Source organism: Megalobrama amblycephala, linkage group LG9, assembly GCF_018812025.1.
Source record: "Megalobrama amblycephala isolate DHTTF-2021 linkage group LG9, ASM1881202v1, whole genome shotgun sequence".
Taxonomy (NCBI): Eukaryota; Metazoa; Chordata; class Actinopteri; order Cypriniformes; family Xenocyprididae; genus Megalobrama; species Megalobrama amblycephala.
In genome coordinates, this window is record NC_063052.1 from 6,917,189 (window position 1) to 6,930,243 (window position 13,055).

At 39.5% G+C, this 13,055-nt stretch overlaps 1 protein-coding gene across 3 annotated transcripts in view; it reads left to right on the top strand.

Annotated features, from left to right (window-relative positions):
- The first annotated feature begins 396 nt into the window (after window positions 1-396).
- The window catches only part of runx1t1 (RUNX1 partner transcriptional co-repressor 1), a 56,886-nt gene continuing 44,227 nt past the window's right edge, over window positions 397-13,055 (top strand). For 2 of the 3 annotated variants that reach the window (XM_048201406.1, XM_048201407.1), the window contains exon 1: window positions 397-883. In XM_048201406.1, coding sequence (XP_048057363.1) covers window positions 856-883 — 28 coding nt within the window. In that variant the 5' untranslated portion in view covers window positions 397-855. The remainder of the gene's footprint in view (window positions 884-13,055) is intronic. The other variant, XM_048201405.1, reaches the window with a different exon arrangement.

Here is a 13,055-nt window from a genome sequence, read left to right on the forward strand (position 1 = left end):
TATCGTTTAAAGCCCTTTGAAGCTGCACTGAAACTGCAATTTGGACCTTCAACCTCTTGGTAGCCGTTGAAATCCACTATATGGAAAAAAATCCTGGAATGTTTTCCTCAAAAACCTTAATTTCTTTTCGAATGAAGAAAGAAGGACATGAACATCTTGGATGACATGGGGGTGAGTAAATTATCAGGAAAAGTTTATTTAAAAGTGGACTAATCCTTTAAGCTGTGTGACAGAGAGACTACAACAAACCTTATCCATTATTATCCCATCCTTTTTTTTTTCCATTTAATCTCGTTTGGCCCGCTCTATATGCTGTTTATCCCATAAACCTGTCCATATTTATATTCATGCCTGTTGTGTCAGATCCCGCCCACCGCTAGAGAAAGCCCCGCCTACTCTGCACCTGGGTTTCCCGCCGAAGCTCGCCGTCTAGAGGCAAAGTACCACAGCTTCTCCATGCAGCCGGGCGGGCGATAGAGGCTCTTCGGAAGAAACCGTTTTCATCACTTCTTCGCTGTTCTCGAAATATTCCTGACTGTTGTCGCACACCAGGATCAAACGTTTTCGTGTATTTCGTTGTTCATGTACTCGGACAGTTGAAGGAAAACGCCGCACTAAATGAGTTGAGCTCGAGACACACACAGCATCATCCGCTTGTCAGGTTGAGCTTCATCCGAGCCTCGAGCTCACTGCCCTTCAGCACACTGGAGCCTTTCTAGAGCTGTGCCCTGGAGTTTGACGGACGCATTTCCTTCTTCGTCTTGGAAGTACGCGTTTAGGACTGAGAAACATCACTAATATATCGACCGGAGTCGAGGACAGGAAATTAATTTTTCTTTCACAACGCCGTTACGCATGGTGGGAATTTCTACCTCTTTTCAGTGTAAGTCGCGCAGTTATCTTCATCTTTTTTCTCGTGATATAAAATTAATACTTACTACTAGTCTTTAGCCACGTTTATTACTTTTATTAGAATGTTTTATTGTGCGTTTGGGTAAATGACAAACACTTTATTATTTTTCTTTCGCAGAAAATTGTATTAATATTCTGTTTTGCCCACACTCATAATTTAATATTATTCACAACGTAAAGCGTGTATCACCAACAATAAATATTAATATGCATACATTTCCCCATAAAAAGTTAAACGTTATGGTTCACTGCTGTAACGTTAAATCTTAACAAAATTGACGTTTAACAGGGTTTGACCACGCTTAACTCATAAGTAAACAATGAATAAACAACGCGATACGAAGCGTTTTATCTCATGTTACGCGTATGAATTTCATCTAAATTTTAAATCATAATACATTTTTTCACACTTTTGTTCTGTAACTAAAGGAACGGATTGTGTAAGAGGGGGAAAACACTGTATTTATCGCTGTAGATTGTAATACTGTATTAAGATTTTTCTTCTTATGAATATGGTTAATCTGTCTACAATCTCACGTGCTCAGTAAATTCATTATCTTAGAGTTTATAGCCTTGCAAATCCAACACAACACGAATTTTAATGCATCTTTTAGATTTATTATTCGTCATTTTCTTTTTCATAGGAATGTTTTTTATAACAGGCATTTAACTTTATTTCTAAAACAATTCATCATCACATCCATAATAATATATAAAGTCAACCAGTCAAACATTAACTGACGATCAGCATGTCATTTGTTGACCAAATGCAATATCACCTCCGTCTATAAACACATTAACGCTCTCTAATAAGCTTGAGGATTGTTTCTGGCCAGTCTGCGAGCTGCAAATTCGATCAAATCAAATGTTTGATTACAAGCACAGGTAAACATCTGGTGTGAGACAGGCAGAAAATTGTGACACCACAGTGGATTTAAAAATCTTGATGAATCAAGTGTGAGAAGACGCGTTTGACAATTGGGATATCACTTTGGATTAAGAAGCTGTGTTTAATTGTGATAGAACAATCTGTCAAACGGTGATATAATTTGAGAAGATTCATTTACTATTGTGATGATGTCGCATTTGAAAAGTGTGATATCAAATCAGCTTATGACAATGTGTTCAACAATTGTGATATTTAATTTATTGAACAGATCCATTGACAGCTGTGATGTCACACAGAATTGACAAGATGTGTCTGACAATTGTGATATCACAGTTGATTGAGAAGCTGTATTGACAACTGTGACATCGCAATGGATTGAGAAGATGCGCTTATCAATTGTGATTGAGCCAGCTTTTTAAAAGCTGCTTCCGTCACAATTGTCAAGCTCATCTTCTCAATCCAGCGTGATGTGAATAGTCCACTCTCGGCGCTTAAGCTCTCTCTTGACTGAAGAGTTGAGTTTCTGAAGTTTAAGTCTGGGTGGTTAAAATGAAAATGAAATGGACGATTTTTATTTCCTTTGCTCTCAAGGGCAGTCCGTGTTTATTTAAGGCAAAAAACAAAAAAGATGCTGTTCTCTGATGAAAAATGCTCGTGTTGCTCATGCCACAGATTTATGCATTTTTTTAAACAATCAGAGTTGTCTTGTACACATTCTCATCGTTCAAGTAGATCTCAAGAAGATTGACATTTTATTTTCTGAAATGCATCATATATATATATATATATATATATATATATATATATATATATATATGTGTGATTCAGAAAATGGAGGCATGACATTCTCCACTATGATTTGGTCATCACCTCATTAAGGTCATTGCCCTCTGTTCCTGTCAACATGAGATTCGAACAGGAGACCAAGGGACAGTGCAGGTAGTGAACGTACCTTGATTAAAGGCAAACATGGCGTATGGTGGCTGGCGGTGAGGGTTCGGTAAGCGATAAGCACTGTGTGTGTGTGTGTGTGTGTGTTTGAAGCCAGCATTAGCAGGCAGCAACATCCTCTGGCTGAGGCCATCTGCACAGCCACCAGCCTGCCTGCCTCACACCTGTTCCCCTCTCCTCCACTCCCACTGGCCTCACACGGGTCAAACGCATGAAACCAGACACTGCCACAGCATAATGAAGAGATGACTCGGCTGCCCACACCAACACGCACAGCTGTGTGTGAGAGAGAGATATGGAAATACTCGTCCATTATTTTTTAATATGTCTGGGAGATGTTTACTTGTGTTAGTTTAAGCGTATATTTTATTTAATAAATATATTCTGAATGGATGATGCATCATGCATCACTAGAATTAATTAATTAACCATGCGTTATAAAATATTAGTCTTTTTTGTTTTGGTTGTGTTCATGAAAGACAAGCATTGCATGTTCTTTCACTGATAAATGTGCTTCTCATTTACCTTAAACACAGAGCAGCATAAAAACATTTGTAGTTAAGTGCTTGCTATGTATTTTAAATGACGAACAGCAGACGTTCTGGCCGAAATCCAAGTGTGTTATCATTGCAGTAACTCATTTCATTAGTGATGTCATTAACCCCATACATAAACTGGCAGACATTCTCACCAGACACTTGCACAAATACACAGCATGTCTCGTTGCTTCACAATTTCTCTTTCATGCACATTTAAATCAAAAATACGCTCTTTGTGCATAAGGATACAGAAACGCACACAGTAAATTTTGCAGCGTGTGCAAAAAGGTCTAATCTGACAGACCATATAATTTCTCTGGATGAATAAAATTGTAATAACAAAAGAGAAGAAAAACGAGCAAGTTCAGTTACGCGACATCAGCCAAGTGCATTATATGCACTCTTAATGTTTCAGCTCTTAAGGGAAACATTCCCAAAATGCATTAGCGGTATTTCACTCACATCTCTTTCCATTGAGCTATATCATGTATGAGGCTCTTTATATTCATTGAGGGCTACTGTTGGACTTGCTGACACACTCAATCTTGCGCTGTAAATAAGCGACGTGAGTTGTTGGGATTTGTCAGAGGGGAGAAAGGCCCCTTATTTGCGAGGGCTGTAGATTTGACTCGGCATGAGTCTCTGTGGAGAGCGGGCCATGAATGATTGAGGCCGCCACCATCTCCCAGAATCCATGCTTCGGATCGATAGGGGGCATAATGGCTACAAATTTTTCAACGAGGGGAATTTAGCGTGTGGTTATTGGATTTCATAAAGCATGAAAGTATAATGTGAGAGAAGAGGATGAGTGGTTTTTATTGTATGGTGGGGCTGGAGTGTACAATATAATGAGGCAATATAAAGTCAAGAGGGGATGTGTAAGAATTTAATGGGGCTTTTTTACAAATCAAATTCATCCTAGATATTAATTTGTAAAAACGTGTGGGATGAAAACAACCCAAGTTGGGTTGTTTTAACCCAGCGGTTGGGTACATTTAACCCAACCTGCTGGGTAGTTTTATTTTACTCTACTATTGTTTAAAAATGACTGTATTGCATGCTTAAAATAAACCCAAAATATGTTGGAAATTAACATTTATTGAATAATAATTAAACAATAAAGACTTATTAAATTGTTTATTAATAAATGTTCACCTTTTGATCATTATTGTTGCCTCTAGTAATTATGTATGATTTTTAATTTCCAACCTATTTTGGGTTCATTTTAAGCCAGCCATATTGTAATTTTTAAACACTTGGTTTAATTGAAACTGCCCTGCCCAGGCAAACATTTAACCCACAATTTTTAGAGTATATACATATATATAGTATTTATATTAAACTAAATACATTTGTGGTGTCTTAAAACAACAGAAGGATTCCTATAAAGTTGGATCTAAATGTGCAGTGGGGTCTATTTGAACCTGAGCCGTCTTTGTGGTCCAGACCAGGGTTAACTAAACAAACCACTGCTCCAGCTGACAGGTGTCCAGGCTGCCCAGCCTTGCTCACTATCTGTCTTCCTCTCTCATTCACTCTCACTCTCTCTCTGTTAATCCAAGATTCTCTTGCCAATTAACTTCTCTTTCTCTCCCTTCCTCTCTTATTCCAACACATACTCTTTTTCACTCACATCTATCAGCCGCACTCACACACATACACAAACGCAGTCACGCGCACCCTAAACTACCTCTCTGTCTTCGGTCTCTGTCTCTCTCTCGCTCTCGCTCTCTCTCCCCCTCTGTTTATTTTCCTGCCTCCATCTGGACCAGGCTGATATTGTAATCGCCCTAATGCACATTGCCTTCCCCTTAGACACACACACAATGTGCCATCCTGACAAGCCCCTTTATATTTCAGATAAGCCGGGGATGTGTGTTTAATGAATACAAAGCCGCGGTGTGTCGCCGTGCACTCTGCCAGAAGGTAATCTTATTGAATAGGTGCTTTTCAGCGATGCAGAAGACGATAGCAGTGCAGGAGTGAAGATGTAACCTGTTATCTCATGCCTCCTCTATTTTCCCGTCATAGAATTTACATTTAAAGATTAGCTGTAAAAGGGTAAAAGATTCAGGGTGGTGAAGGTGTTGGGTATGTGTGAGTGTCAAGGGGTGGGGGGTGGGGGGGAATGGAATGGTCGAAGGGAGCGTGACTTTAGCAGGAAGGAGTGAAGGAGAAAAAACACAGGGTCTGTTGTACAGGCTGTATCTGGCCTGCGTTTCAGCCTTGCGGCATCGCTATCTCTCTCCAGACCGACTCTCTGCTCCCTGGGAACAGAGATTAGCACATTGTTATCTGTAATTGGGTTTTGTCTGTGGATTCAAGGGCTGCTTTTGCCAAGGAGAAGGTGAGAATGGCACATGACCAACATTACGCTTCAGCATATCAGTGTAAATGCATGATTGATGGAGAATATGGACTGTGTAATGGCTTCATTAGGGTTTACTTCTTTTTATGAGGTAACAATTGCTAAGGGATGGACTCGGCTCTTGCTGAAAGTCTATAAAGCTCCTCCATAAAAAAAGGGTGTTTGTCAGTGACAAACTGCCAAAGAGACATCCATCAGAAAAATCCTTTTGCTTTTTTTTACAGTTGCTAGGGTTGGGCTGTATAAGTCTTTCATGTAACATAATATAGTAATTTATATACAATTTTTTTTTTTTAAATGGCCGATACAGGAATTGTCTTAGATTGACACCACCCAAAAGCAAAAACGTTTTCATTTGATCCATTCCAGTGTACCTTTAATTACTTAACAAATGAGTGGCATTATTTTTCTTGATGCAAATCAAAAGATTCTTAATAGTAATCTTTACCGAAACTGGTTACTTTGTGTGTATGAAATAGAAGCTGGCACAGTCTAAATGTGTCTTTGAAAAAGGTGCTGATTAAACATCACTGTTTTGGTCAATGATTTTGGCCCTTCAAAACTATTTAAAATGAAACAGATTCAAAACAGAAATACTAACATTATAAAATAGATCATACTGATTAAATCAGATCTGGGCTGTTGTGAATAAAAATACATTATGTCTGAAATACACCCAAATGAATCGGAATCAAATCGAAATTTGAATCAAACCAAATCTAATTGAATTTGGGAAATCTTTATCTATACCAAGCCCTACTTAAATAACAGCTATTACTGCTTTCTCAGTTTACATGGAGCACAGATGCATTAAGGACTACCTTTTTTCTGAAATTTATGGGATCAGAGTGGGAATCTGTCAGCTGTATCTGTTCAGTCACTAATGTTTGATTCATGGGCTGCTCACGCCCATTAATTTTGATTTATGGATTCTGATATGTATTTATGAAAAGGGCACCCACTCGAGTGCCGCCTCTGTGGCCCAGTAAAGAGGAGTGTAATTAAGATTTGTTTTGAGCCTAGAGGCTCAACTCCTTCAAGAGCTATGGATCAATAGGCAGAGACAGTAGACCCCTGTGTGTTCACTACACATATTGACACGCTCAGTCAATTAGAGCTCCCGAGAAAAGGAGAGAGCAAGCGAGCAGGAAGATGGCGAGAACAAGATGGATCGGTAGAATTGTATTCAACGCTCGTACGGTCTGAATAAATGAAAAATAATGTAGTATGCAATTGTGTAACGCAGTGATTTTCCAAAGCACACAATGCCATATGGTGTGCATTCATTATAACGTCTATAGATTCTTACACGGCTAGAGAAAATAACACCTGGTTTTCAATAGCTTCTTCATAAACTGAGTATACAGACTATTTCAAAAAGCATTTGTGTGTGTGTGTTTTGTTGTCTCTGAATTAGTCCAAATTGTATTGAGGCTATAGTTTGGGCTTCCTGTCGTTGGCAGTTAGTGTCACAGACACTGTGGTGGGACAATAGCTCTGTGGTGTAGCGCACTAGAAGATTGTGTTGTAGTTGAACGATCAGCAGGTGCCTTCGGGATAAACGCTCCGTGTCAATTATTTCTAGAAGAGGTGATTCATAAGACGGGGCTGCAGTGTAGAAGTAGAGGAAGACAGCGCGTGGGGGAGCAGGTAAAGAGGAGCATGGGCCTGGGTGGATGAACCTCTTCGTTTTCAATGCGGCTTCGCATAAAAGAGTCATTTTGTTAAACGTTGTTGCATCTAAGCTTTTGTTATCCATGAATGCAGGGGGCACCCCTGGCGCATTAAACGTGTTTGGAGCTGCAGAACAAATGGAGAATTGGGCTGAATTACTTGACATTATCTCCCCATGTTACCATCATCGCCATTGGAACAACTAAAGGAGCCGCTTTAACACAAAAGTCAAAATATACCAACATATAAAACACTGAAGAAAAAGACGATAATGCATTGATTACTCAATCGTTTTTTTAAACATAATGCAACATTTTCCCGATGCTGAATTATGGCAGCTAAGACAGTACCAGTGGAAGTTTCCTGACATACGTGGTTCATCTGATAAGACTCTTGTATGCAGACTTCAGAGAAGCTGTGAAATGAGAATGAACCTTGTCTCAGATCCTGTTTATGGCCGTATGGATGTGAGTGTGTTTTTTTTAAAACAGCTGGGAAGGAATTCACCCTGCCAGGAGCCATTCCTGGTCACTCAGGACTTCCGCCATTAACAGCACGGCTCCAGTGCACGCACATGACCACAGAATGAACCCACAGATGGGCACTGGTCTCAGCTGCCACAGACCTCCAACATGTCAGTCACATTTCAAACTCCTCTGAAATAAGATATTGAAGAAAATCATCAAGCAGATCAAGTCGAGCTAAATGATGTAGTCTTCATGGTTATGTGACTTGTGTGCTGTAGTTATGGAGGAGCGGTTCATTATGGATCAGTAGGGTCTGAGTTGGGGGGGTCGGGAGAGGAGAGCAATGATCCGTGCTGCTTCAGTTTGTGTGTCATTAATCTTTATGTGTGGACCTGAGATTCTGCCTGCAAGTTTGTATTAATGATACACCAATTAATTAATAAAATAATTTAATGTTATGGCTTATATTAGAATTCTGTCTATAAATTAAAAGTAATGCATTAAATACTAAAATCAATCGTTATAAATGCTATTGAATTTAGGCATCACAACATTATAATGCACAGTATGAAAAAAATTCAAATTCATTTTGCGATTTGCTAACAATTACATTTACATTCTTGTTAAATTATTAATGTTTTTAAAGATTAACTTTAAGCAAATGTTTTAAATTGAAATCTAAAAATAGAGAAAATGAGCATGCACAATTAAATATCCAATATCGACTGATCATCTACACTGTAAATAACAATTGTTGGTTTAACTTAAAAAAGTAAGTTACCTGGTTGCCTTAAAATTTTGAGTTCATTGAAATTAATCAACATAAAATCAACATTCCTTGATTTGATTTTTTTTTTTTTTTAATGAATATTTCTGGTTTTATTGTGACTCATCAGTGCATGTTATTCCAAAGGAATAATCTTTCATAAAAATGTAAAAACTTGCACCGTCTCAAGGACGATATTGCTTTCCTGCTGACATCACCAAGGCCATGCGGATTATTGAATAATGTTAACCAGTAGGCAAATAGCAATTTAGGCATTGTTTGAGTCCCACTCATTTTTTTTTCCGCAGTTTTTTGTTTGATATTCTACACCACATATGTTGCGAATGCCATTTTATGTTGACTTTAAGACTTGTAATTGCATGAGTTTGCATGAGTCCCGATGAAGTGGTGATTTTTTTGTATTTTTTCAGTTTGGCAGAAAGGTTTCTGAACAACGTATCCAAGCATATAAAGGGGTACGTATGGATTGGAATGGCACTATGTGGTATTTCATTGCGCTGTGGTCTCTCTCTGATTTATTCCTTTCAAAATACACTTCAGCGCCAGCGTTTTAAATAGCCTCACGTTGCGGCGAGTGGCGCAGCTATGGCAAAATCAAGACCCCTTTCCGAAAGGGAAGGGGTCTCATGGAGCAATAAAATGGCAGAGCGTATAAATCCATCTTGCCTTATAAGGTCAGAAATGTTTTAAGTTGTTTCAGGACAGTTGTGTGTGCCAGTAATTGTTCTCCCATCTGTCTTAATGTGTCTTTATCAACATCTGGCTTTGTAAGCTATACTTCAGTAACAAGTATCCGTTATGTGTCAAGGGTTCCCAGTCCTGCTAGCGCGATTAGCCTAGCCTTGACTACCGCTCTGAGCGCAGCTGCACATATGATTGCCATTACTCCATACCATTGACAAAATGTAATAACTTTTCAGGGGAAAGATGTGTGCATGTGACTGTTTTTCTTCTTCTCTTCACTTTTTCCATAACTGTAAAGAATTATTTTGGTCTGGTTTTAATGTTCCCCCGGTGACTGGACAAATTACTGGCTCGCAGGACATTTAGGGCTGCATGAGTGAAACGTGAATGGCTCATCCCTCTAAGCACAACCCTGTCTGCACCTCACTGCATACCTTACCAACAGAGAAAGCGAGAAAGACGAGAAAAGAAGATGCACCCATCCCCTCCTCCGAAGCTCGGGGCTCAGAAACGTGTGCACACTTTGGCAGCGATGCAAAGATATGATCTTAATCTGCTATTTCCTCTTTGGCAGTATTAAATTGTCCACATAATAATTCACAGCTGCACTGGGATCAAATATAATGGTGCAGCTGTAATTTTATGTTTGCGAATTTTAACTGTTCTTTCTTTCTCTCTCACCGTCTCCCTTCAGCCCCTCCTCCTCCCGGCACCATATGGGAGATGCTGCTACAGTCATATGAAAGGGGTTTGTGCGTACGATATGGCACAGCGTTGCGTTTGGTTGAAGCCACCTTGATGGTTAGATTGTGTTGCAGTTGTGCGCAGTGTAGCATGCCCTCTCAATAGAGGGATTAGTAGCTTTTCATGGTTTCATTCACACTTAATTCCAAGCATTTCTGTCCTCTAGAGACCTAATCACATCTAGAATTTGCATTGGCCAAGTTACGGTCTGAATGCTCACCCTTGTATAGCTACCTACAGCTACGCCTGCAGTATTTTTGTTAGCGATGTGCAAAACAATATATTTTTAAGTTGACAACTAGTCAGAGGATTGTCTGAATGACTAGTGGAGTAATTGGTCTTAAAGAGTTGGTTCACCCAAAAATTTTAAATTCTGTCATCATTTACCCTCATGTCATTTCAAACCTCTATGACTTTCTTATTTTGAAATAAAAGATGCTAAATATATTAAAACCAAAAGTCAGCAAGGTCCAATCAAGTTATTTTAGTGTTATTTATATGCTACTGTTAAAGTATTTGTTAATATTTTCAGAGCTTTTGTCATTTTTTTATTAGTTTCTTATTTTTATATATAGCTTTAATTTATTTTTATTTCAGTTTTTGTTTTAGTAATTTTAGTAATTTTAGTATTTCAAGGTGTAAACTTGTTTCACTTAATTCATGTCATTTTTATGTTGACACATTTTTCAATTTTTCTTTTTTTTTTTTTTTTTTCCCAGAGAACAAAGTCACACAGGTTTGGAAGACTTGAGAGAGTAAATGATGACAGAATTTTGGGTCAACTATCCCTTTAAAAAAAACTTTACATTTAGGCTGGTTTTAGATTCACCTAACCCGATTGAACATACTGTGCAAACCATTTAAAGGGATAGTTCACCCAAAAATGAAAATGAGCCCATGATTTACTCACCCTCAAGCCATCCTAGGTGTATGTGACTATCTTCTTTCAGACGAACACAATTGGAGATACATTTAAAAATATCCTTGCTCCTCCAAGCTTTATAATGGTTGTGAATGGGGGGGCCACATTTTGAAGAAAAAAAAAAATGCATCCATTCATAATAAAAATAATCCATTTAGAACGTATTTAGAAAATCCGGCTCCAGGGTGTTAATAAAGGCTTTCTGAAGTGAAGCAATGCATTTTTGTTGAAAAATTTCCATATTTAAAACTGTATAATTTAAAATAACTAGCTTCCGGCAGATGACCGTACGCATACTGCGCAAGTCATCTTCCGCCAAATGAGTAACCCGTGACAATGTATGACGCAGGATGTAGGAGTATTGTAAGCTTAGACGCCTCTCGCGGTTTAAACAAGATCCTCTTCTATTATATTGAAATCCTCCACAAACATTATAAAGCTTGGAGGAGCAAGGATATATTTAAATATATCTCCGATTGTGTTTGTCTGAAAGAAGATAGTCATATACACCTAGGATGGCTTGAGGGTAAGTAAATCATGGGACCATTTAAATTTTTCGGTGAACCCTTTAAAACACAGTTTATAACAGTTAAAGCACATCATGCTAATGAAAGTACCACTGCTAAAATAACTATTTGAAAAAAGACCTCCCAAATCGTTTAGTCAGTTGATAGACAACTAATCGACCATTGTGATCCTTTCCTATTTTTAATACGCTGTCCAGATATATCCTGGGGTGATTCGCCACCATCATTGTGCGCAGCATGGAAGCGTGGAAGACGGCACTCATCACTTACAAGGAGGTCCTTCTGGACGCAGCCTCCCCGAGCACTTATTGCCAAAGAGATGATTTGTCATGCACGGCCTCAGGCTATTGCTTTTAATGACAGTGTAAACGGAAAAGTCGGCGGCTGATTAGAGAGCATGCACACACAGCATGCTTATTCAGATCTCACTTTTGGCTCCCGTCTGGTGCTCCCTGTCACTCTGCGCCAAACATGATTCTCTTAAAAGGCCCCTTGCATCAGCTGAGCGCTGGAGGCGCCTGTATGTGTGTGTGTATGCGTTTGCGCGCAAGATGGATTAATGCTATAAACAGAGAGTTGGATTTATCTGCGATTTGGCACCACGTTTTTCTCCACGCAGGATTTGGAGCCCGAAGAGGAGGAGAGAGAAGAGGATGCCTTTATTCAAAACAACTGTTTGTGAGTAATTAACATATGAAAGGAAGCTTACAGTCTGGCAAATCCCTGCACTTGTTTTCAATTATTTATCCACATTCTGGGAGGGGGGAAGGGGCTGATGGAGGTGGGTGTCGATCATGGAGGGAGGGTGGGGGGTTATCTGGAACCATGAAAAAAGAAAAGTGATTTTTTTTTTCTCTCTCTAACACAACCAGAGGGCTTCTGGGAATATGCTATCAGACATGATGAGATGAAAATGGTTTTAAGCCAAAGAGTGGATTATGAGTCGATGAAGAGTGGACAGCAAAACGAAATCAGAGCGGACTAGAATTCCAGATCTACATGATTATTGGATACACCTTGTCTCGTGCTTGCCATCCCCCTGAGAGAACAAGGCATTGATCTGACGGAGTCGGACGCCACCGAGGAAAACAGATGGGAAAGACAAGGTGCCAGGGCCACAACTGACCTCAGGACACAAGGAACGACAAAGATATAGAGAGAAGGACTGGATGGAATAAAGTTTTCACAGGCATTTGTCAGGGTGGGGCCTTCCTGTGTTCAACGATGCCACAGGCTGGAGATTGATGAGAAGGGCTGCGGGCCAGGACTATATCAGCACCGACCAGGACCAGTCTGGACGTGGCAGAGGAAACCAGAGGGAGGAGGAGATCAGGCAACCCTGTAAGAGACGAGAGAGAGAGGGAAGATTGAGAGTGGAGCTCAGAACGATTGAACAGACGTACAGTCACTGTGCCAGATGCCACAAACTAAAGAAGCAGGAAGAAGTGAGGGAGGAATGAAACAGGAGGAGATGGTCTGTACAGCGGCACATTCAGAAGCATCACATAGTATCACGTTTTAATGTGCAGATTTGATTCACTCTTGCAAGCTGTGCTTGTTCGCCCCTAATCACTAGCTTTATTTATGATGG